This window comes from Helicoverpa zea, chromosome 2, assembly GCF_022581195.2.
Source record: "Helicoverpa zea isolate HzStark_Cry1AcR chromosome 2, ilHelZeax1.1, whole genome shotgun sequence".
In the NCBI taxonomy this organism is placed as follows: domain Eukaryota; kingdom Metazoa; phylum Arthropoda; class Insecta; order Lepidoptera; family Noctuidae; genus Helicoverpa; species Helicoverpa zea.
In genome coordinates, this window is record NC_061453.1 from 9,000,782 (window position 1) to 9,024,350 (window position 23,569).

Consider the following 23,569-nt stretch of genomic DNA (forward strand, 5'->3'; position numbering starts at 1 on the left):
TACGTAAGAAGTGGAATGATAGCTTTTTAAAACGTGGTGACGTTGTTTTTTTTAAGATACGTAAGAAGTGCAATGATATCTCGCGCTTTAACCTGTAGCTCATCGTATCCAGCGTTACATCGCGCTTCTTAGATTTTTCCGTGGGAATGAGAAGTTTTCTTATAGTTGTGATTTATACCGCAATATAACCGAATTCCACGCGGGCGAAGCCGCGGGCGGAAAGCTAGTTATCTATAAAAGCACCAAAAAATCACGATAGTTGCATATGAGTCCCTTAATTATTAATTTTATTTTAGTATTTTTATTTTTTAACTACGAAACCCTAAAAAACAAAAAAATATAAAGGTATCCAAAATAGGTCAAAACAAGCACACATTGTTTTAAAGTTTAAAAAACTGTCCAATAACCAAAAGCGATATCTTGTAACAATATGGTGGCCTGGTATTGTTGACGTCGTATCTATTGAACAGTCACCGATAATATCGACGAAGGGTCGCCGCTGTTATCGATGCCTATTCATATCAAATTAAAAAAGCCATAGGCCATACTTACTTTTTCAAAAATCGAAATCATTTTTGTTATACTTATTGAATTAAAACCTTTTCACGAGTTCAGTTTTTGTTTTCATCATTATTTTAAGTATCTGTAAGGTAATAAAAAAAATCTTTTTTATGAGGCCCAAACACTAAAAACTTAACGATTAGAGTATTTATTTCAAAATACTTTTAAATTACAGAAGAAGAAAAAACAATGTAAGTTAAATATGGTTTGAAGTGATAAAACAGGAACTAACTCTGTTGTTTTCCTGAACTTTATCGCGACAGCTGACTTTAATAACGAAGCTTCTTCTAAAGTTATGATGTCCCAGTACAAATGTATTCGGGATTGGTCGTGGAAAATCAAAGTTGGCAGTTGGTCACACTACGTCACACTTCGGAGGTTGGATGTTGGATAAAAAGTAATGACTAGCTTTTCACTACCACTCGGAAAATAATTATTTTCAGTATTTCCTGATTTCTGAAGTGGACAGTGGTCAAGCTGACTTGCAAAATGTCCATGACAACGTCGCGAAATCGTCAGTAGAGGTCGTTTGTACTAGGCGAGCATAAACTGGGAGGAACAGTTAGGCGCCGTATAATGCGAAGATCGGAATTTGGCGGAAGGACCTCCGGGAACGCTTTGCTCCCCTAGTGAGCGGCGCCATTTGTTCAATATTTTTGCTATTGTCTTTCGTCAGGGGCATATGAAGTAAAAAAATATATATTTTAAAATGAAGTTGCGTTCTTTATTTGGTTCAATTTGTATGAATTAAAACTAAAAATATCTTATTTGAGTAAAACTAGAACGCAACGAGATCCTAAACTTCACAGGCACCGGTGGAGGAGACCGTCACAGTTCCTCTTACGTAGGTAACACCATCTCTGCATGCACAACTATCCTGGAAGATAAAGAAATAATAAGTTTTAAATATGAAGAACTATGATGCGTCTAATACGCGCCTACGACTTACATATAAATATTTATAACAATACTTACAAATATATCACCATACGACGGGCACTCATCTTGCTCATAAAACTGGACCTTCTCAAGATTATGTCTGATAATTTCGTAAGTAGTTCTCCTCTCTTCCTCGCAACGCTTCTCTGTGGAGACCAGCCCCATGTTGTATCTCTTCACCTTCAAGTGTTCGGCGGTAACATTGTCCATGATGTCAGGGCTTCCAAAGATGGCATCTTCGAGATACGTGCAGTACTTATCGCTTTTCTTCGTCATGTTGATGTACCCGTTGGAGTTCCTGCGTTGCTTTATATTAGACTCATCCCTTTCCTTCTCTATATAATTTTGATACAGTTCTTCATTCAGCATTGGGGCGTTTACTGGTGCTGCGACGGATTTTCTCCTGGATTTCCTGATTTTGACATAGAAGCTGGTAACGAACTGAAACTTGAGTATGTAGGCGGCTATTTCGGCGATGCTCGCGTACCCGCTCTTGTTGCCCTTGCTGTGCAGCAGACAGAAGTGTTTGGGTGGAGATGCACCGTATGTGAAACCTGAATGAACACAATATTTTGAATTACACATAGCACCTAAAACATCTGCTAGAGATTTGGCTCGATCTGAAGTTGACTCATAGAGTAGTTATATAAAGCAAGTTTTTGGTTTCCACAGTTTTGAGCATCCACTTTAAATAAGAAACATTAAAACTGTAATTTTGCTGCAACCCAATACAGACATTTTGGTGAAAGACATCATACGTGAACAAGCAACTTCCCTTCGAAAACCCTTCATTTAAAATTCTTCTCCTTAGAAACTGGTAAACAAGTACTTAGAATCATGTTTTTTGTACGAGTGATGTTTGGAACAATGAAAAATTATCACGTACTATGGTTATTATAGCAGGAGCAAGGCGTGAGCAGCGGCTCGTGCTCGGCGAGCGCGTGCGGCGCGCTGCGCGTGCGGCAGAAGTTGTTGCTGTTCCACGTCGAGTCCGTGTACGGGATGGAGTCGCACGCGCTGCCCACTGACTGGCACTTGCGAGACTCGCGCAGGGAGAAGAATGTTAGCGTTACCACTGCCTGGGAGGTAAAATATATGTAAATTTCGAAATTTTAACTAGCTGAAAATTTTGAAAACTATATATTTTGTAATGTCGTGATTTTTGAAGCAGGCTTTAAGAAGTAACATTAGCCTGTAAAATCGAATGTACAAAACTTCCTTAAAAGAAGTGCCAGCTAAAACTAAGTGGATACCACATATTTTAGGGACAACAATAGCTTTTAATGAAATGTTTTATACATATTCAAATCGGATCAATTTCTTTGGGTGTTCGGATGAAACGGTCAGGCATTATAAACAAATTCAATCACTATTCAATAGACTCAAAATTCGGAAAAAGGAGATTCTCAATTCGACTGCAGTTATCTGTGCTATTTTGTCTATGGCTATACAAACTTACCATAGTAAAACAAGCCGCAGCACATAGGGTAGCACACAGCGGGAACCCGTATCGCTCAGTGAGGGCTCCGCCGAGCGCGGGGCCTAGGACTTCGCCCAGCGAGTAGCAACACGACCACACGCCTGCCACCGCGCTGTATGTCGCTAGGGCTTCGGGACAACCGCCTTCGTAGCTGGTGGATAGTTTTAAAAAGGAAGTAACAGTCAGTCTCGTAGATGGTATAGGTAGAAATTGCCCTATCAGTCTATGACGAAATTCCAACAATACCTATTGGTAGCGAACAAAGTTGCAATTTTGGAGACATTTGAAAAATGTCCGAACGCGATATTATACTTTGCTTGAGGGAAGAGAAACATTTGTGTGTGAACTTTTGGGTTTAATTTCATCTTAAGATAAAAAAGACATACAATTGATACATATATTATTATCCTTTTTAAACCGATGTTACAAATGAGAGGTTTTAAACCAATGTAGAAATCTGTATCTTGTTAACCCGTTATCTGTATCTGTACCTCATCAACTCCCGCGCCTTTTCCCAACTATGTTGGGGTCGGCTTTCAGTCTAACCAGATGCGGTTGAGAACCAGTGTTTTACAAGGAGCGACTGCCTATCTGAACTCCTCAACCCAGTTACCCGAGCAACCCGATACCCCTTGGTTAGACTGGCCTTCTGATTCTGATCTGTATGTGTACCTAATAAATAAAATAAAATAAGAGGTCCACTGCATATTAATCTCAAAACTGAAAGCAGCGAATAAGGCGCTAGCAAATATTCAGGGGCACGTATTCACATCTATCATGTCAGCTGAAATTGATGAGCATTTTAAAATCGTTCGATCAGTGTCGTCAAGTCTTTTTCTATCATTTATATCTTTGGCGCAATTTAAAAACTGTTTTTCTTTTTTTTTATGAAGTCGATAGTTTTTTTTAACCCCTTTCAAGCGGCTTTTAATAAAGTTGAAATTACGAGCTATAAATGCCTGATAAAAAATTAAAGATACTTTTTTCTGATTAATATAGAGATTTGGTCCTTACGAATATTTTAGAATTTTATAAGTAAATAACTTACATTGAACTAGTGAGGACTCCTTGGAAGGTGGGCAAAAGCGTCAATGCCACGGACATGCCCAGAATTGACAACGCTACGAGATCCAGCCACAGATCTCTGAAAAAACAATATGGATTTGAAACAACTATACATATGTATCTTCAATATTTACATAGGAGATATTTAATATCTAAGAATTTACCTCGGGAGACCAGGGATGAAAGGGCAGGGTCCTAGCAGTAGTAATCCAGCACTAGATAGGAACAGACCCCATACCATCATACACCAGTGGTTGTGCACCCTGTAAAGAGTACCTAATTAGTATATGTTTTGGCATATTATCTACTAACAATATATTATGGTTGTTACATATGCTATGATGAAGGTAATTCTAACTGAAGATAACAGGATAAAACTGGATTTAGCTGCATATGGCCAGTTAAAACTAGCTGTGGTCTGTTAAAATTAGGCGTAGCCGCACTTCGGGCTTTAGCTAGTAACAAATAAATACATAACCATAATCGGATTTTTTTAAACGACATCTACGAAATAATATACTTACCGATCTGCAACCCATCCCCATATCGGGCTAAATATACCATAAAGGCTGGAGAACAAGAGGAATATCAGCCCGATCTGTTCCGTCGAGAGGCCAAACTGCCGCAGATGGGGCTCCAGCGTCGGGTCGAGGAAGGCCCATGTGTTCGACACGATCACTATCACTAAACCGGTTATTATGATCGAGGGGATCTTGAATAACCCAATGATGGACGCCGTTTTTGAACCTGACACGTATTCTGCGAAGAAAATTAAAATTGTTGATTAATGTTTATTGAAAAAAAATTTAGCAAATTGATAATTGCGATTTTTGGGGTTGTGCTTGTTTCAAGAGTCAGAAAAATTGCGAGTGTCACAGATGCTCCATTCCATTTATTAGCAACAATTTTTTTTCTGCTTAAACTGAAAATGTTATCATTAGATGATGATTATCATATTTTTTTAATAAAATAATTAAGCTAAGTTTAGGTAACTGAAGGGATCAGACCTAAGTATTTCTAATGGTAAATAATAATAATTACCTTCGCAATCAGTGAGCAGGAAGAAGTTGATGGGCACAGTCAACACCATGATAACGCCAAGAGTGTAAAAAGGTAGCCCGAAGCCCCCGATCTACCTGGAACATTCAGGTAAGTAGTTATACATTCACGCTAAACCATTGTAGGTACATATTTATGGTCCCACTGGAACTGAAATGACTTTATACGTCAATTAAAGCCTTTTCACACTGGCGGAGTTTCCGCGAGAAGCAAAACCACAGCAGAATCGATTGTAGGTAAGTAGGCATAGATGTAATATACTAAACAAGATTGCGCACGCTCAAAATATATATTTACGAAAATGCCAACGCAATAAGGCACTAAATTGGTTGCATAATACACAGAGGCAAATCCGAGCCGAGAGGGATAGTTAGAACGGAGGCCGTTTGTCCCTTTCTAACACCTTGCCAGCATAAAAAAATGTTGTGATCAACAGTTTGTCTTCCCAAAGAAACAATTGAATCACTTATATTTTTATCTTATTTTAACAATTGTAAGTCTACAAATTATATAATAGCAATCGCATTAATTTATTCGTATTTATTCTTAAAACATAAACAACATACATTTGTATTTTGCTTTTTTTTTACTTTCTAGCGGTAACCCTGAACAGTCTTGGCGCGTAATCAGCATTTAAAATGTTGTTTATATTTTTTGTATTAAATCAATTTAAACTATTAAAATGGCGAAAAAGTGTTGCGTTTATACTAGTAAAAGTGAATCCTAAGGTGAATGCAATATATTGTTCCACAGGTTAGCTAATAATAACATTTTCGTAAATCAAACAACTAGGGTGCCCATGAATTCTTGTAATGAGTCAAAATAAGGGTGATGGATTTTAAAACTGTTGTACTATTGTTATAGCTTCCCAAAAAATGAAGAAAGGCGACATAAACGGCTCAGCAGTCTATGTGTGAAGCAAAAATACAAAATAAAACAGTCTTCACTTCCAATCTTCTTGCTTTTATACTGCTAATTCCCGCTAATTATTAAAAGCCTATATTAGTATTTTAAGGTCACAAACTGCGTAAGTTTAAATTTCATTACCAATCTGTGTTTAATAATCTTAGCAAATTCGGATTTGTCTCACATAGCTTAATCTCATAGTCACCCTATTAGAAAGGGACAGACGGCCTCCGTACTAACTGTTTCACTCGGCTCGTTTTTTGGGTAAAGGTGCGCAGTCCTGTTTACTACATTATGTCTATGTAAGTAGGTCACTGTCGCGCAGTTTTCAACTGTCTTTGTCAGTACCGTAAAAAAGTCCAAATTCGCGCCATGGCCATGGGAACCTAATTATAAAAAGAGGTTCCATTCAGCCAAGTCTTTTTTTTTGTTGTGATTCGGTCCAGCAGAGGATCTGGAGAGTAGGTTCATAAATACGATGTTCACATAATTAGGCCAGTGTTAATCATTTTATGAAATAAAATGCAGTTAATAAGTTTCGGCATTACTCATTGTAACTGTTAATTAATTTGACAGATGTACTTACGCAGTGTTAATTAAACACGTTGCGATAACAAAACGATAGTGATTTTATAATCATTACGCCCGTGCTCTCATTTCATAGATTAATTAAAAATGAGATTTGTACCCACAAAAGTACCTACCTCTGGATTATGTTTGTAACAATTTAATGTAGATTTTAATTTTTGCATTGGCCTACTAAATGAATATGCTTATCAAGCTTTTTTAATCAACTTAGCGGGTACAATGGTCAGATTGCTAGACTTTCATAAACTAAATACAATTACCGTGTACAACAGTCCACCGATTGCTGGCCCCACAGACATGCCGAGGCCGATGAACGTCTCCAGGATGCCGAGAACTGAGCCTATGCTGTCAGGAAACGTGTTCACCACGAACACATAGCTGGCCGTGGAGTATGCGCTCGCCCCGAGAGCCTCCATCCCTCTTACCACGAAGCATAGTGTAGTAAAAGTCACCGTGTCTTCTATTAACGCTAGTGTACTAGAAAAAGTAATAAATAATAGCAATAAGTATATAAAGGCATATTAGGATCAAAAAAGTTAACATTTTACTAAAAAGTTTCTTATCACTTTCATTTAAAGATACTGGCTGAATGATGTGAAAAAAATGAGAAGTAGCCGTAAATTAATGAAAAGAAAAATATATAAAAAAAAAATTCTAATGGCTTTTTTAGTCCAACTTCGATATAAGTGGCCAGTGAGTGTTGATATTTTCTTAAATAAGTTTCTAATAAAAGAAAAATGATTACAAAATAATCATCTAATACGTAGGTAAAGGCACAAGTTTTAACGTCCCATGCTTCGTAGGAAAAGTTAATAATTCGAACAACAGGCGTGAAGTAATAAAACGTGCATCAAGCTAGAAAATGCTAAACTTTTTGGAAGAAAAACCAATTTCAGGATTCGCTGTTAATAATGACGTAATTTAAGAACTCGCTTTTGATACGTAACAACCTACTGCTATCGGTTTTCATTATAGTCATGAATTGTAATGAAAGATTCGTGTAGTTTTACGAGAAATATCGTAGTCGTTTAGAATGAACATGTGACATAACTGTTACGTTTTATTTGGACTTACCTACTATCTACCTTGTTTTGTAAATTCTCTATATTATAGCAGGTACATCCTAAGTACTTACCTAATCAGTCTCACAAATATAATACGACTATTTATAGATCTTCTATCTTTTCTAAATAAGAACGTAAATTATATTAGATGCTCACGTGTTTATCTACAAACTAAAGCATATTTGTACTTATAGACAATAAATTATTCCATGAGCATTGAGCAGTCTATTAATTAGGTCATCAAACTCATCGTCCTAACAAATAGTAGAGGTCTATGGAAAAGAACAAAAAGGAACTCACCCAAATAAAACATTGCAAGCGCCGGCGATGAACATGCCGGCCGTGAAAAGGAATTTTGCGCCAACCATCGGCAACTGCAAAATAACAACGCATTATACAAATATCTACTACATATTGTAGTTACGTTTCAAAGATAGTGCTAATTATTCTGTACACTATCTAGCGGTTGATCAACAACAGGTTGTCATTTGTTATTAATTTACTTCCGAAGGGATGACGAGTGTCGAGACGCCACATGAGATTTTGTTGGCTCGGCATTACTGTTTTTTAAGATTTTCTTGAATACAACCTACACTTTTCTCGTGCGGTCGAGTAGGGCTAATTATATTTTAATCAAGAAATTATTATCTCTACTTTGAAATCAATTAGTTACTGACATTTATTTATCGTTGAATATATTAAGTTAATAAGCAGGATTTAAAGAAATATATTCAACGACAAATGTCAGTCCTATTGCCAAAATGTCCATAGTAGTAGTGTCCGTAGTAGTCCCTAGGGGCGACAAAACCTTTTAAATTAATAAAATGACGTAAAAGGAAGTTGAAAGGAAAACGTAAATATCCATACTACACGTCTTACGCGGGTTCCTTGAATAGAAACATCATTTCAAGATTGTGACCTTTTGATTATTCAGTTGCTGTTGTTTATTATCTAACTGATCTACATTCGACTCTCAAGTTCTTAATTTCGTCCTACTCACTGAGAATATTAGGTATTACTAATATTTCGAGATTGAACAAGAACAGAGATGATAGATATCCCACGAGTTTTGCGAAAAAGAGTCGTTGTAAAGACTTCAAAGGCGATACTTACAAACTTTCCAAATAAGGGTGATGTGAGGAACATGACGACGGCGTAGAAACTGAACACGATGCCACACATGGTCTCCGACAGGCCCTTGGCCGCCGCCTCTCGTGGGAAGAAGGGCGCCATCACGCTCATGGAGCAGAAACTCATGAAGTCCACCAGCGCTAGGGAGGCCAGCGTCAGACGCTGACGGCTGGACAGGTTACGCACTGCGCCCGGCTGTAGGCGCGTTTGAGTTCGCACCAACCTACATAGGAATTACAGCATTCAGGGCTCTAACGACATAGAACCTTTTGCATACATGCTGGCCTAGACTTAGGTATCTGTGTAGATTTCAATCACTACCATTGAAGTGGAGGTGGTTTGATTGGATGAAATTGGATAAAGGACCTATTATGTATAAGATGTCTAATTAGAACTATAATATCAGGTGTTAGTATTGTAAATTGCATCCAAGATCAATCTAGCAGGTATTGGATTACATGATACTTGATATACTAGCTAGACATTGATCATAATATAAGATAATGGCAACGACTGTTATCTCTGCTTTAACAATAGCCTGATAGTAGAATAGTTACAAAATCAACACGTGTGATTATAGTAATTACCCACTTGGATGCACCTTTCCATTGTCAAATGACATACGTGGGTATCAGCGCATTACACATTTGTTTGGAAAGATAATATCTTACCTTTCCCTTAATATAATGATTTCTGAGCTGATGTCATCGGGCGGCCCTCCGGACCAGGAGTGCACGCGCCGCAGTCTCCCGGAGTCCTGCAGGGACCTGCGCCCGCCCCACGTCGCTGCTAGGTCTTCCGTGTGCGTGGAGGTCTTCATCATCTTGCTATCAAACACTATCGTCTCGTGAGAACCTGTTCCGCGGGCGGCACTGTTCAAATTCGAGTCACTAGAAGTCCGTTCACGGTTAACTTCACACAGTGGCGTATTGTCGTCAGCCTCGTCGCACTCTCTGTCCATATTGAAGGGCCACACTGGACCTCCGCGTGCTGCTGCAGCCGAACACAGAATATGCTAGATGTCACCCGCCTCCGCCACTAGCGCCGCAGTAATACCCGATCGTAAACAAACCAAGTTATCAGCGTGTCAACACCGAGCGCACCGACTACTACTGTTCACAATTAAAATCCAACCTCGCACATATCAATTTAGGTATTATCGATATCTTATCGTGTTCAAATAAAAATTTCCTGGATAGAGGACGCTTTCCAGCCAGTGCAGGCAAGTTGACTCGATCGACTCGGAGGGAAGTATGGCGCTGTATTCATTTATTTTTTATTTTATGTGGGTACCTGATTCGTACGTTCTCGTACGATATGTTTACTTACGATAATCCATGCCCTCCATGCTAGAATAGTTATCGTAAGAATTCGATAGCAAAAGGAAGTTTTAGAAGTGTTCTTATTTGTTCCATTAGGGACTGAGCAACTGGTGATGGCGTTCAGGTCAATTGCATCACAAATGCACACATTTAAGGTAAACACGTTTTCGCACCTGAAATGAAAGTATTCGATTTAAAACTCTGAGTGAATTTAAGTTTTATTCACGAGATTACATTTTATAGCTTTCGATTATTTCAAGCCGTTATCCGTCGAATTTACTGATACTTTATTTGGATAAAAGTGAACCTAGATTACCATGTCGTATATTACCCACTGCTACAATTTTTATTTTGTGAAGAGGATAAAACAGACTAGCAGAAAAATGTAATTGTAAATGTGTAAAAGTACATATAAACGGGACGTCTATGTTTGTGCGAGGCGCATCAAATAAAATTACCTATTGCAATAACCTGTTTAGAATTGGAACGCTCTAATTTTTATCTAAGTAATTGACCGCCAAACAGGACGGCATTTAGCAAGCTTTGTTTGAAGAAAAAAAGAGATAAATATTTTTTTGTGATTCATAAATACTATTTTAAAATGTAGTCGTGGCGCTAAGCATATCTTGTTTACGATAGTCACTGCCAGTCATAATTAATAACGATTTACATAATTTATTAAAGAGACCAATATGTCAGGCAGAACATTTTCGTTGCAGAAAGACGATTGAAGCGTGGAAGTAATCTATGACAGAATTATTACTTGGCTACCTAGGTGCTATCGAACGACTAAAATGCATATAATTAAATTCATCTATTTGAAATACTAGATTACACCACATCGTGCCATTTTCATTTCCAAAATGTGGTAAAAAAGTTATTAAGGGGTTAGCACAACGCATTTAATATTTCCAATAGCCCGCAATTTTAAATAAAAAATGTCTTTGTTAACACTTATTAGGGAGTTAAAAAAGCTATGTTAGTTGTCACCTCTTGGTCAGTGGGTCGTCTTAGGGGCGGAGTTGGAAGGGCTCGAAACATCAAAGAGCTTTCAAGAAACATAAATTAGGTACTTAAAAAAATTTACGCGCATAGATCAATTATTATTGACCATGTGCATCATATGTATTTCAAAATAAGTATTGAAAACTAAATGCGGCACTGAAAGGGACTAGTGGACATAGGACTAGGCCTTACACTAGTGTAGATGGTGGTATGCAAATCATATTTAAAAATAAAATAATACAACATACCGTAAAAATCCAATTCCATGATCCGTGAAACTCATTCATTCACAAGTAATTCAATATTCCGATCAACGTGCAAGATAAGCTGATAAAAAATATTAGCTTAATTTGAGATCGAGATAAGATAAATAAAACTACCACTTACAAATACAGTAACCAGATTTGTATTGATGTTTTTATTCAAAACGAATGTTCATTATACGTATAACAAATCAACAATCACTTCATGTAATAATTACAAAAGAGAGTCAGCGATTTAGTACACTTACGATAAATTAAATTTATGATATTACAAATAAACAACGTATTTAATCCTTCTCTTAGTAATAACAGATTTATGTGAAAAAATATAGCATTTGTAAGTATGACTGCACTCGCGAACAATCGAACAAGTAATAATTAGCGATCTATTCGCCAGCTCGTTGCAGGCCGGTTTCATACGTAAGTAAATAGATACAATCTCAACCTTATATTATGCGAACGATTTAACGTCAGCGACACACTTCGATACAAAAATATTAAATAAAACACATAAGTATTTATAATTATAATCATGAATCGTTACTTTCAATCTTATTAATATTTCACGCGTTCATAAGTTCTAATTCTCTTCATTTAATGAAAAAGAATATGACACATTCTCACGGGACAGACAGTAGAGGAATAAATAATGATATAAATAATTCGAAGAAAAATATTTGTCAAATATTTTGTCTGTTTCCGTGAGTGCTTAACGAATAAAGCTGTCCTTAATTCTAGGGTGAGCTTATTTGCGTGGCGTGGCCGATCATAACTTAAGTTGAGCTAGTTCCTGCAACAGCGCGGCCTCTTGGTCAATCTTAGCGAGCTGGTTGAGTTCTAACTGCTTGCCCGCAGCTTTCTGTTGCTTCAGCTTGTCAATGTCGCTTAGTTTCTGCAAATAAAAAGAGGTTTGTTATGTATGCCTATGTGACTTCATCTAAAGAAAACGAAACGTACAAGTGCGAAGCGAACTCGCCCATCCAGGGTTTCGAACTTATGGTCATTATAAAAAGTTAAGGATTTTTTTATGAATATTATTTTCCATTTCAGAGTCGAAGTGAATGTTATTTGAGAAGAAAAGTCTTTTGGCTCTTTTGCCTCGTATTTGCGTAAAGGGTTCACACATTATAGAGCAACAATATTTTTAAAGTCTGGTTGTCTGGCATGTGAGAATTGAGCATATCCAAATTACAAATTAGTTTGCAATTTCTATCTATCCATTTTATTATTATTTTCAAAATGCTAATTTGTATTCCTAAAACAACTTTTTTATTTAAATTAAAGAATGGCCGTGAAGCAAATCTACCAACTGCTGACTCTTATGCATTGGTTTAATTCAATAGGTAAGTATGTTGAGATTACTTTTAAATGGTATTTTTTTTTGTACATCTGTCATCAATCTACAATTTTCTGATATTAATAGGGGTTAAAGTATGAAATTGTCGATTTGTACTGAAAATCTAAATTGTATTTTTTTTTTAATTTTTTAATCTTATTTAATCAAAATAGTTGCCATTATTATCTATACATTGCGGCCATCTAATAGGAAGGTCATTTATGCCTTTACGATAGAACTCTGAGGATCTCTTTCGCACAAACTGTGTGAAAGAATTTTGTTCTGCCTCCTGGGAAGAAAACTTCTTGTCAAGCAGATAATTGTCCAAATCACAAAAAAAATGGTCATCCGTTAGAGCAAGGTCTGGCGAATATGGAAGAAGACGAATAGTTTCCAACTGCAATTCCTGAAGAGTTAAAACGGTTTCTCTTGCTGTATGAGGTCTCGCGTTGTCATGGAGCAATAACGGTGAAGGTCGATTCATGAGTCGTGGCTGTTTTACTGCTCATTTTTTCAACATTATTCGATGTTCGGCTGGGTATCTGGGTAGTTTGACTAGGATCGGCGTTCACCGTCTCTCTTAATTCCTCGTTAATCACCTGTCAGGCGGTCTTCCTCGTGGCTCGTTCTTCAAGTCGAAGTTTCCACCACGAAAGCGTTTAATCCAAAATCGCACGGTGCGTTCATTAGCAGACACCTCTTCAAATGCAGCATTGATATTGCGGGCTGTTTCTGCCGTTTACTTCCGCGTCGGAACTCATATTCAAAAATTACTCAAATTTTCGCAGTATCCATCTTTCTTGTTTAAGTTGAATAACAAAAACAATTGAACATCGATAATCAAATGTTCCACATTTTTTGAAAGAAGAACATCACAGAAACCATGTGAAAAAAGTTTCATTCGAAAACCTCAAACCATGAAGACTCTATGGCAATTCAAAAACCTACTAGAATAAAACGGCAATTTCATACTTTAACCCCTAATATTTATTCTTATTCTTAAACAACCTTAAAGTTCGGGAAACTCAACATGATATGACGATTTGCCTTCTACGAAATTACGATAGATTTTCGCTATTTACAAGCACAGTAATTTTCAATGTACATACATATTTTTATTATTTCGGAAGCTTTACCACAATGAATTCCTAAATAAAAAATAATAATTTTTATTTTAGCAATGCAAATATAAAGGTTGATACAACAAATTATTATTATAATATTTAGATAGAATCAGAATATTGCATAAATACATAATAATAGTAGACGAGTCTAGCAATCAATGGCACTGTCGAGCGTCACCTATTTGACAGTTTATCTTTTATGAAGCACCGGAAGAAAAGATAAGATGGCGCTTATCTTTTGCATCTATGTGCTTGATATACCCATTATGATTTATGTATATTGCTTTTAAACAATCATAAAAGTGATTATTAATAGGTATCCGCCATCGAACAGGTTTTTATGTTGAGTATAGATCGACACTATCAAATCCTTTCGACCCTTTTTTTTTTTTTTTTTTATCGACGTAAAATCATCAAATGACCCCTCCCGCTGTGGGTTAGCAGCGGTGAGGGAGTGTCAGACTCTTACTGACTAAAATCGTCGTGTTCCGTCATAGGCCTTTTATGTACCAGGGCCGCGGTATCTCTTTCGAACAACCCGCAGCCCCGGCAGGCCTTGGCCCTGCTGGGCCCCGCTGGGGTTGCTGACGTCTCTTTGAGGAGCGCGTGGAACAACGCGCGCCGTCGACACGGGTCTGTCGTCTAGGAAGACAGAGGGACGATGAGCCACCCGAACTCACCGCCCACAGACCCACGCCTACGGTGGCCGGGAGTCATCTCGCGACACCCGGCGCCCATGGTGTCTACCTGGTCCAGCGCGGCGGCCGGGATGAGAGGTGCGAATTCTCTGGCGTTCCGCCTCCTCCTTCTCGAGCATGACCGCTTCGCAGAAGGAGGCGACGGCATCCCATTCCCTCTCGCCCCGGACCATGGCCTGAACCAGGGCCGGACGCGAGAGGTCGCCGCCGCCCAAAGCCTCGACGAGGACCCGGCGGTGCCCTTCCCATGCGGGGCACACCTGGACTGTGTGGTCCACCGTGTCCTCGGGGCTGTCCGCACAATGGTGACACCAGGGCGCCTCCTCACGACCGATGCGGTGCAGGTACCTCCCGAAACAACCGTGTCCGGTGAGGACCTGCGTCATGCGGTAAGTGAGGGCGCCGTGACTCCTCCCGAGCCACTCCTCAAAGAGGGGACTTACCGCCACGATGGTGGCGTGCCCTGCACTGGGTTGCGATAGTCGCTCCCTCCAGGCCACCATGAGATCGCGCCGGAGCTCCGCCCGCTGCGCGACAACTTGCCGCGGCAACGGGGTTTCTCCCCGGCGCTGAGCCTCCTCGCGCCAGTCGTACAGGCGCAAGAAGACCCTCGCCTCCAGATCCCACGGTGGCAGTCCAGCGAGTAGGCCAGCTATCCTTTCGACCCTGACAAGAGATCTGTGCTTCTCCTAATGAAGGAGAGGATATTAAAAGAAGCAGAAAAAGGTACCATGAACATAACATTCTTTGCATTAGCTATCTAGGAAAATGGGAACTCTAAAAAAAAAACACAAATCTAGGCTCTTGTGGTCCTGTTCATTATGCTGAAAACATGCTTGGTCTAACATAAATCTTTAAGTTGATAACAGTACCTTATTGAGGTTTTTGATCTTCTTGTCCTTCTCCGGGTCGCCAGTGGACACGAAGGGTGCGCGGGGAGTGGCGGGGGCGGGCGGCGGGGGGGAGGCGTCGCCACGTGCCTTCTCCTCAGCCTTGCGAGCCTTGCGGGCTTCACGCTTTTCCTTCTGCTTGATAGCCTGCTTTGAAGGCGCCGCTAAGAAACAGGCACAGACTTATTTGAATGGCTTTCATATGTTAAAAGATTTTGCGGACGAAGACGGAATGTAAATTAGTCATCGCTACGCTGCTTGGTACTGGACTCTAAAGTTTTATATTCAAAGTTGTGAGGTATTTATTCAGCTGCATAATCTGGCAAAAATGAGAAAATTAACAAACCACTCTGACTGCAAATAAAGCAATAATAAATGCAGCCAATAGTGGTAACAATTTCAACAGCTTTTGTCAATAGAATGACGTAAACAATAGTTCACATTCGCCTTGAATATCGAAATTAAGTACTCTTAATTATTATATCTTACCACTAGGAGTTTCTCCAGGCTTATGCGGCTTTTCCTGTTCATGTAACGTGAAGGTTGAGGGCCTGTTCTTAGCCCCGGGAGGCCTGTACGCCGCCGCCGGCTTCGGCGTGGAGTCCTCAATGCCTTTGGGCACGGTTCGCGACAACTCGCTCTTGGGGAAGTTGCCGGGCTGCCAGCTAATTGCTAGAAGGTTCTCTTTTTCGGCACACACGCGCTTGTGCATCAGAGCGCATGTGTAGTGCCAGATCTTGTAGCTAAAACAAAGGGAAGACGTTGTTATGTCATACGTTTACTGGTTTTCGCAAAGAAGCTACCTATGTACAGTTATATACACAGTGTAGGTAAACAGTTCTCGTCAAATTGCTGCCGTGAAGTCAAAAATTTAATACCGAATGTCTTTTTCGTACATTTTTAACAACACAGCGGTAAATTTATTTGACGACAGCCGTACCTCCATATTTCATTCTATAATTCATATCAATCTATAACGCCGTCGAAATTAATATCAATAACCTTAGAAATGAACTGGATAAATCCGAATATTATTTAATAATTCTGTCTGAAAACATTTAATTTGCACAATAATAACAATAACCGCCCAATTTTATATTCAAATGCTAATTATGCACGTATTTAAATATTTATTTAGTAGTGATGCAAACATTAATGATCAATAAATGCATATTAAGTAGGAAGTCTACTGGAACTTGCTAAACTTGCTATTATGATTCCAAATTGTTGCCTGGACATGGATAAGTAACATGTTTCTATGGAATTACTAAATACATGTCCGTAAGTGTAAATTCGTAAGCTGTAACAAAATCATGGCGCCAGGCAATAAGCAAAAAACTTGACCAAATCAGTAACAAAAAGAGGTCATAGATATTCCTACAATTCCTACAATATCATTTCGTTCAACATTAATGTCGACATGGTAAGTCATGATGTGAATGAAAAAATGTGCAATCGCTATTTCTCGCATAACCCATGGTTTGTAGAAAACCAAACACATTCGGTTATACACATACCCATTGCCGACAGTGAGCCTGGGGTACGTAGTGGCAGTGAGGAAGGTCTCAGCACGAGGGTCCCACATGAGACTGGTCGTGTCCGGGGCGGCACAGGACCCCACCTTCTTGTACCCGCGGAGTTCCCAAACCTCGATGTGCCCAGAAGCTATATTGCCGAAACCACCAAGCAACATACGTGTAGCGGAGTCAAGGAAATTTTTACTCAAAATAATAATAAAACTTGGCAATATAAAAAATGCGCGTTTCAGACCACATTTGAAAATATTTTAAAACTAGTTTGTAAAATCGTTTTTTGAATAATTAGCACTTATCAACAAAAAACACTGAGTAATAGTTATGCAAAAAAAATTGCTAGCATTTTATTTATTTCAATCGTCTGTTGATGTGACATTAATCCAGCGTCTTTTTTACTACTTTTAATAAAGATTACACTCATTGCTGACTAAGTATCGATTACTTGTAGAGATATTTCGAACGAGTCATGGGAAGAGTCGATACGACTGCTAAAATTTTACATAAGGACTGTAGGTATTGAACTATTGTTCCAGTGTACGTGTTAAAACAGCTAAAGTACGTCAAATCATATAAAAAGGATATGGTTTCCTTCAGGCGGGAAGTATATGGAGTTCCAGGCGCCAGTTCCGAACTCGAACAGGGGTTCGCATTTGGCGTTGAACAGCGTGGCCTTGGCCGGCGCGTGGCCGTACACCGCCACCCACTCGTTGGAGTTGCCCGGGTTCCACGAGATGGCGTGGATTGGGCCTTCCTTACCTACATCACACAATACATTTTTTATACTTTATACTTGCAATATTTTTAGCAGGGAAACGCCGCCTCTTACAAGATTTAACTTACGATTTTACGAATGTGAAAACCTTTCGTAGGTCAATCTTAGTAGTTTCTTACAATTTACGGAAGCAACTTGAAAAGCGGATGAAAATGATTGTAAATCCGATTATACTTTTTTTGAGATAAGCCTTGAAGCCTTTCTTTCTTCATTGGTTTTAGATTACATTCAAGAAATCAAAATAAAATATTTGACCAGTAAATTAATACTTACTGAATGTCACATTCTCTGAGTTGCCTTTCACATCACCATAAGAGAGTGATTGCTTTCCATAGTAAGACCCACCGGTTTTGTCCACCTATAACCAGATAGTTTATTTATTTTTTTATAGAACCTAATAATTTATTATAGAACCTATTTCAATCATAAAAATGTCGTTAATAGTTTCACACTGAACTGTTTCACTGGGTCATTCGTCATCTCGACACACTTAACTCACCACGAATGTGTCCACATGGTGAAACTCAAAATTTTAACATTTATCATGTCGTCAACTCGACACGTTAAGATTTTGATGCGTGTCGAGTTAGTGAAACTTAAATTATACACTTTTATGTCTTCACCAACTCGACACGTTTTAGAATTTAACCCGATTTCAACCAAAAGTACAGTCAACATAAACATCATCGGCCACTGAACGTCCGCTTAGCAAACGCTTGAAACGCGAACATGGACTCCCAAACTACTTACTACAAGTACTAGGAAATCATAAGTGCATCAAAGCCAGATGCAATAGCAACTTTTATTAATGCTCTACAATAAAATAATGGTATTGAAATCGAATCATTGTTTGTAACTGTAAAGTACTAGGGTAACAGAACTGAACAGAAGATATTCTATCTTCAATATTAATCGGATTGCTAAGTAATGCACATACCTATCGGTTTTTCTTCGATTTATCGACAGAAGACTTTTCAAGTACCGTCTGTAATACACACATACTATATTCGTTTTCTTATTACCATACCATTATTTTATAGTAGAACATTATTAAAAGTTGCTAATGCATCTGGCTTCAATGCACTTATGATTTCCTAGTACTTGTAGTAAGTAGTTTGGGAGTCCATGTTCGCGTTTCAAGCGTTTGTGTTAGGGCATGCAATACCGGTTAACCGGTTTCGTTTTTACCGGTAAATCGCCCATTTTTGCGAGTTTTAAATTACCGGTAAAAATAATATGAAACCGGTAATTTACCGGTTTTTACGTTTTTCTGATAAAATATAGCAATTGTTCATTTAACGTCAAATCTTTGTTATGTAACCTGAATATAATGTAATGTTGCATACATTACGTTTTGTAAGTGTTACAGATGCTGTTTTTAGTAAAGTAAACTTGTGTGTCCTTAAGGGTCAATCCCCACTGAAAGAGCAGCGGCCGGCAGCGGCCGTAAGAGCACGGACAATGTAAGAGCGCGGCCCGCCGCGCTCGCGCTCAATCACTTGCATTTACGGCCGCTGCTCTTTCAGTGGGGATTGACCCTAACTATCTCTAGGTTAGATACAAATCTTCTTTCTCATCTTAATTTATAAAATCTAAACAAATTGTATTCATTCGGTTATTCTGTTTTTCCTCAAAACTGTCAGCTCATATTAGGTACAAATGTAGCTAATGCTTATTTTACCTACTCTATGACCTTACTGAGCAAGGGCTTTTACTTCACCACCAGGCGGACAGCTCTGAGGACACGGTGGAGCACACAGTCCAGGTGTGCACTGCCTGGGAAGGGTACCGCCGTGTTGTCGTCGAGGCAATAGGCAGCGGCGACCTTTCGCGTCCTTCCCTGGTTCAAGCCATGGTCCGGAGCTAGAGGGAATGGGAAGCCGTCGCCTCCTTCTTCGAAGCAGCCATGCTCGAGAAGGAGACGGCGGAGTGACTGCGAGTAGCACCTCTCATCCCAGCCGCTGTAGTGGACCAGGAAGACACCACGGGCGCCAAGGGTCGAGAGACGACTCCTGGCCACCGTAGGCGTCGGTCTGTGGGCGGTGAGTTCGGGTGGCTCATCGTTCCACCGTCTGCATAGACAACAGACCCGTGTCAGCGGCGCGCGTTGTTCCACGGGCTCCTCAGGGAGATGTCAGCAAACCCAGTGGGGCCCAGCAGGACCAAGGCCTGCCGGGGCCGCGGGATTGTTCGAAAGAGTTACCGCTACCCTGGTCCATAAAACGCCTACTAAAAAACATGGGTTTTAGACAGAAAGAGTCTGTCATTTGATGATTTACCATAAAAAAGGGCTTTCACTTCAATGAAAAATATATTTTTTTACGGTAATTCTTAGCGTTTATCCCGTCTTGTGACGGGGTCGGCTTTCTGTATCTTCCTTCTTCCACTTCGCTCTATCCTCCTGAATAGACATCTTTCTCTTCGAGTTCGCAGATTTTCATGTCATTCATTACGACACTCAACCACCACGGTTTTGGCCTGCCTTTGCCCCTTTGACCGGGTCTATTGAGATTGAGTATCACATTCACACTGCCGATGTCCTCAGGTGTCACTCCTTTTTACATATCCGTACCATCGCAGCCGTTTCTCTTGCATTTTGTCGGCGACATCGCGTACGGATGGTACTGACATGTTTTTTGTTACGGCCCACGTCACAAAAAACGTTTACCACCTTATACTTTGCATATTTATTTAGTTTTTGCTTTAAGACTACCCAATCTTATTGTTATAATATCACATTAAAAAAATTACAAAAATTACCGTTTTACCGGTTTACCGGTAAAAATATTTTTATTACCGAATTTTTACCGGTAATTTTTGTTTTACCGAAATTGCATGCCCTAGTTTGTGTTGACTCTACTTTTTGCTTGAAATCGGGTTAAATTCTAAAACGTGTCAAGTTGGTGAAAACATAAAAGTGTATAATAAGTTTCACTAACTGGACACGGATCAAAATCTTAATGTGTCGAGTTGACGACATGATAAATGTTAAAATTTTGAGTTTCACCAAGTGGACACATTCGTGGTGAGTTAAGTGTGTCGAGATGATTAACGACCCGTTTCACTCTTATTTCAGTAATTAGACTACGAATAAGCTACAAATATTAGCCAAAATAAACTTTGTACTAACATCAGTTTGCGTCATCGCGAACACATTAGTGCCGCGTCGGTTCCAGTAGAAGGTGGCCTTATCTGCCTGGAAAGACGAGCGGCTGACCACGGCCTGAGATTCGTCCTTAAAGTCTGGGTACTTGTATACACGCCAGAATGACGGCTGGCCGGCTTTACCTGTGAAGAATATACATTAAGATGTTTAATAACTGGTCATATAGCAAATAAGAGGTAGTAATTTATGTGACATAGAAAAAGTTGGATCAACCATTGTTGTTGTTTTCTACAAAGTGTCACTTGTGTAGGATGATTCAATTCACAGAGTGAATGATACATATTTTTCCTGTCATGGATTTCTGCAAAGTATCACCTGATTCCATAATTTATCGTAACGAAATAAGGACAAGTCCTCTGTAATTGTACCTATTGCAATACTTGTTTCAATTTTGAATTCAGCTCATTTTTCCTAAAATATTATTAAAAGGTAATATAAACTGTGGCGTTTTTTTCAAAATCATACCTAAAGTAAATAAAGCAAAATAATATGTTGGAGCAGGGCTGGGTGAGACACTGAATGACTTCAGTTTATCCGCCGTTATTTGTTGTGTATATCTATCAAGCTCTCCATTTTCATAGATCAGCACCCTGTTGTTCAAATGTAAGGCCAACAGCTTCTCATCTGATGTCCATTTTGGTTCCCTGAGGAGTAAAAAACATTTACTTATTTTATATTCATATGTAAATTAGCAATAGTATAGTACTCATGAGTATTGAACTAGTCATCATCAGCCTATCGCAGTCCACTGCTGGACATAGGCCTCTCCAAGTGCACGCCACTGAGATCGATTTTCAGCTTCTCGCATCCAGCTCCTGCCAGCCGTCTTGCGCAAGTCATCACTCCACCGTGCCTGAGGACGTCCTGCACTACGTTTGCCGAGGCGTGGTCTCCACTCTAGAACTCGTTTACCCCAACGGTTATCGGTTCTTCGGCTAATATGGCCAGCCCACTGCCACTTCAGCTTGCTGATTCGGTGGGCTATGTCGATGACCTTGGTTCTCTGACGGATTACCTCATTTCTGATGCAATCCCTCAGAGAAATGCCGAGCATAGCCCTTTCCATAGCCCGCTGAGCGACTTTAAACTTGTGAACCAGCCGTACCGACAGTGTCCACGTTTCGGCTCCGTAAGTCATGACAGGTAGGACGCACTGATTGAAGACTTTTGTCTTTAGGCACTGTGGGATCGACGATGTTAGGACTCGACGTAGCTTCCCTATTGAACTAGTATGTTACAGTAATGTAACAATAATACTGGTTCTCAGCTGCATCTGGTTAGACTGGAAGCCGACCTCAACATAGTTGGGAAAAGGCTTGGTAGATGATGATGGCTGTTTGTTATTATTATGAAAATTATTTTCATCAACTGGTGTGCCAGTTTCCATCTCTTAATTGTCATTATTACAAGAATCTATGTCTTAGGTATCCCAGAACTATTTTAACTTACCATCCAGTTTGATTCTTCTGGATAAAGCTTCCTACTAGCTGGCCGTCAGCTGATTTATATACATGGAGGTTAGGCTTACCCTGAAACAGAAAGCTTTTAGCCATCATACATTTAGGAACATCTCCAATTAAACTTTTTTTTTAGATTCATTGTTACCTGCGGGTTTTCTTTTGTCATCAAAAACATTTCCCAGACAGTAAAATAGCTGTCCAGTGGTGAAAAGAACATTTCCTTGATATTTCCATTTATGGTTGCTGTTACAGACCAGTCGGAACATCGCAGTATATCCACTCTGAAAGCATTCATATTTTGGTAAGTGTAATGAACCATAAATGTATAGAAACCAAAGAAGTATTATGACAAAAAATACTGAAACATTAAGATCTCAATTTTTTTTCATTCTTGACTTGTTTATATCCAGATTATTTAGTTCCATAGTGTGATAGTTAGTTTAATATGAAAGTTTTTAGTCTATCAGTAGCTTTAATTTTCTTTGTGGTTCTGTTGCTAACCATACAAAAATATTAGTCAGTGGGTCATCTCAGGGATTGTAATATTGTAAATAAATAGTAAACCAGTAACGTAACCTTATTAGGTAAAATACATGAAAACCATGTTAAAGAAATTTACTGAGAATACTGACAATCATATTAGTAGAATACTTGCCGAGTATTTACACACTTACTTCTTATCTGTCCTGTATGCCAAATAGGTACCTTTTGGACTAAATATAATGCTACGTATATTCGTAGTCGTCTCATCTCTGAGATTTTTCTCATCATATGGCTCTTTGAAGTCTATTAAAAATATGTTTTTGCTGGTTAAACCTGTAATGTTACGGATCAAATAATTATAACCTCTGAAACATGCTCTTATAGTACTTCTTCACTTGCTTACAATGAGACATAAATAGTTACCAGCAATATAAGGTGTACTCATTGTATTTAATTATATGTTTTAATCAACACCTTTAAAAACTCTTCATTTTCATCAAATTATGGGTTTTACAAATAATTTCTTCCGCGCCACAGCTGGACATTTATATGTACCATAGAGTATAAATCTTTTACTTTTTATCGTTTTATCTAAAGGTGCACAGACAAGTTGTATGAGGACTATGAATCTTATAATTACTTTATGTGGTAATATTTTTGTTTCATTAACTTTTAAGTATTAAATAAAGGATATATATATCTGAATAAAATAAAAAGTTAAA

The 23,569-nt window shown here is 38.9% G+C and overlaps 2 protein-coding genes across 3 annotated transcripts; both read right to left on the minus strand.

Moving 5' to 3' along the window:
• Nucleotides 1-1,261: 1,261 nt before the first annotated feature.
• LOC124636472 (MFS-type transporter SLC18B1-like) lies at nt 1,262-11,618 on the minus strand. Of its 2 annotated transcripts, none has more exons than XM_047172584.1 (13): nt 11,508-11,618; nt 9,465-10,288; nt 8,776-9,016; nt 7,963-8,036; nt 6,859-7,075; nt 5,087-5,177; nt 4,570-4,804; nt 4,210-4,308; nt 4,029-4,124; nt 2,960-3,131; nt 2,387-2,579; nt 1,537-2,054; nt 1,262-1,438 (listed from the first exon to the last, which is right to left on the minus strand). In XM_047172584.1, exons 2-13 carry the CDS (start codon nt 9,752-9,754, stop codon nt 1,358-1,360), a joined length of 2,307 nt encoding a protein of 768 aa, XP_047028540.1. In that variant the 5' UTR covers nt 9,755-10,288; nt 11,508-11,618; the 3' UTR covers nt 1,262-1,357. The 2 variants fall into 2 exon arrangements, with proteins under 2 accessions (XP_047028540.1, XP_047028533.1); XM_047172577.1 differs by lacking the exon at nt 11,508-11,618 and adding an exon at nt 11,369-11,506.
• On the minus strand, nt 11,504-23,428 carry LOC124636485 (eukaryotic translation initiation factor 2A). The gene is made up of 12 exons (XM_047172595.1): nt 23,271-23,428; nt 23,039-23,180; nt 22,510-22,645; nt 22,354-22,433; nt 21,370-21,548; nt 20,869-21,026; nt 18,012-18,096; nt 17,549-17,722; nt 16,949-17,126; nt 15,921-16,174; nt 15,414-15,595; nt 11,504-12,275 (listed from the first exon to the last, which is right to left on the minus strand). The coding sequence occupies exons 1-12, from the start codon at nt 23,290-23,292 to the stop codon at nt 12,150-12,152; spliced, it is 1,716 nt and encodes a 571-aa protein (XP_047028551.1). The 5' UTR covers nt 23,293-23,428; the 3' UTR covers nt 11,504-12,149.
• Between the last annotated feature and the right edge of the window lie 141 nt (nt 23,429-23,569).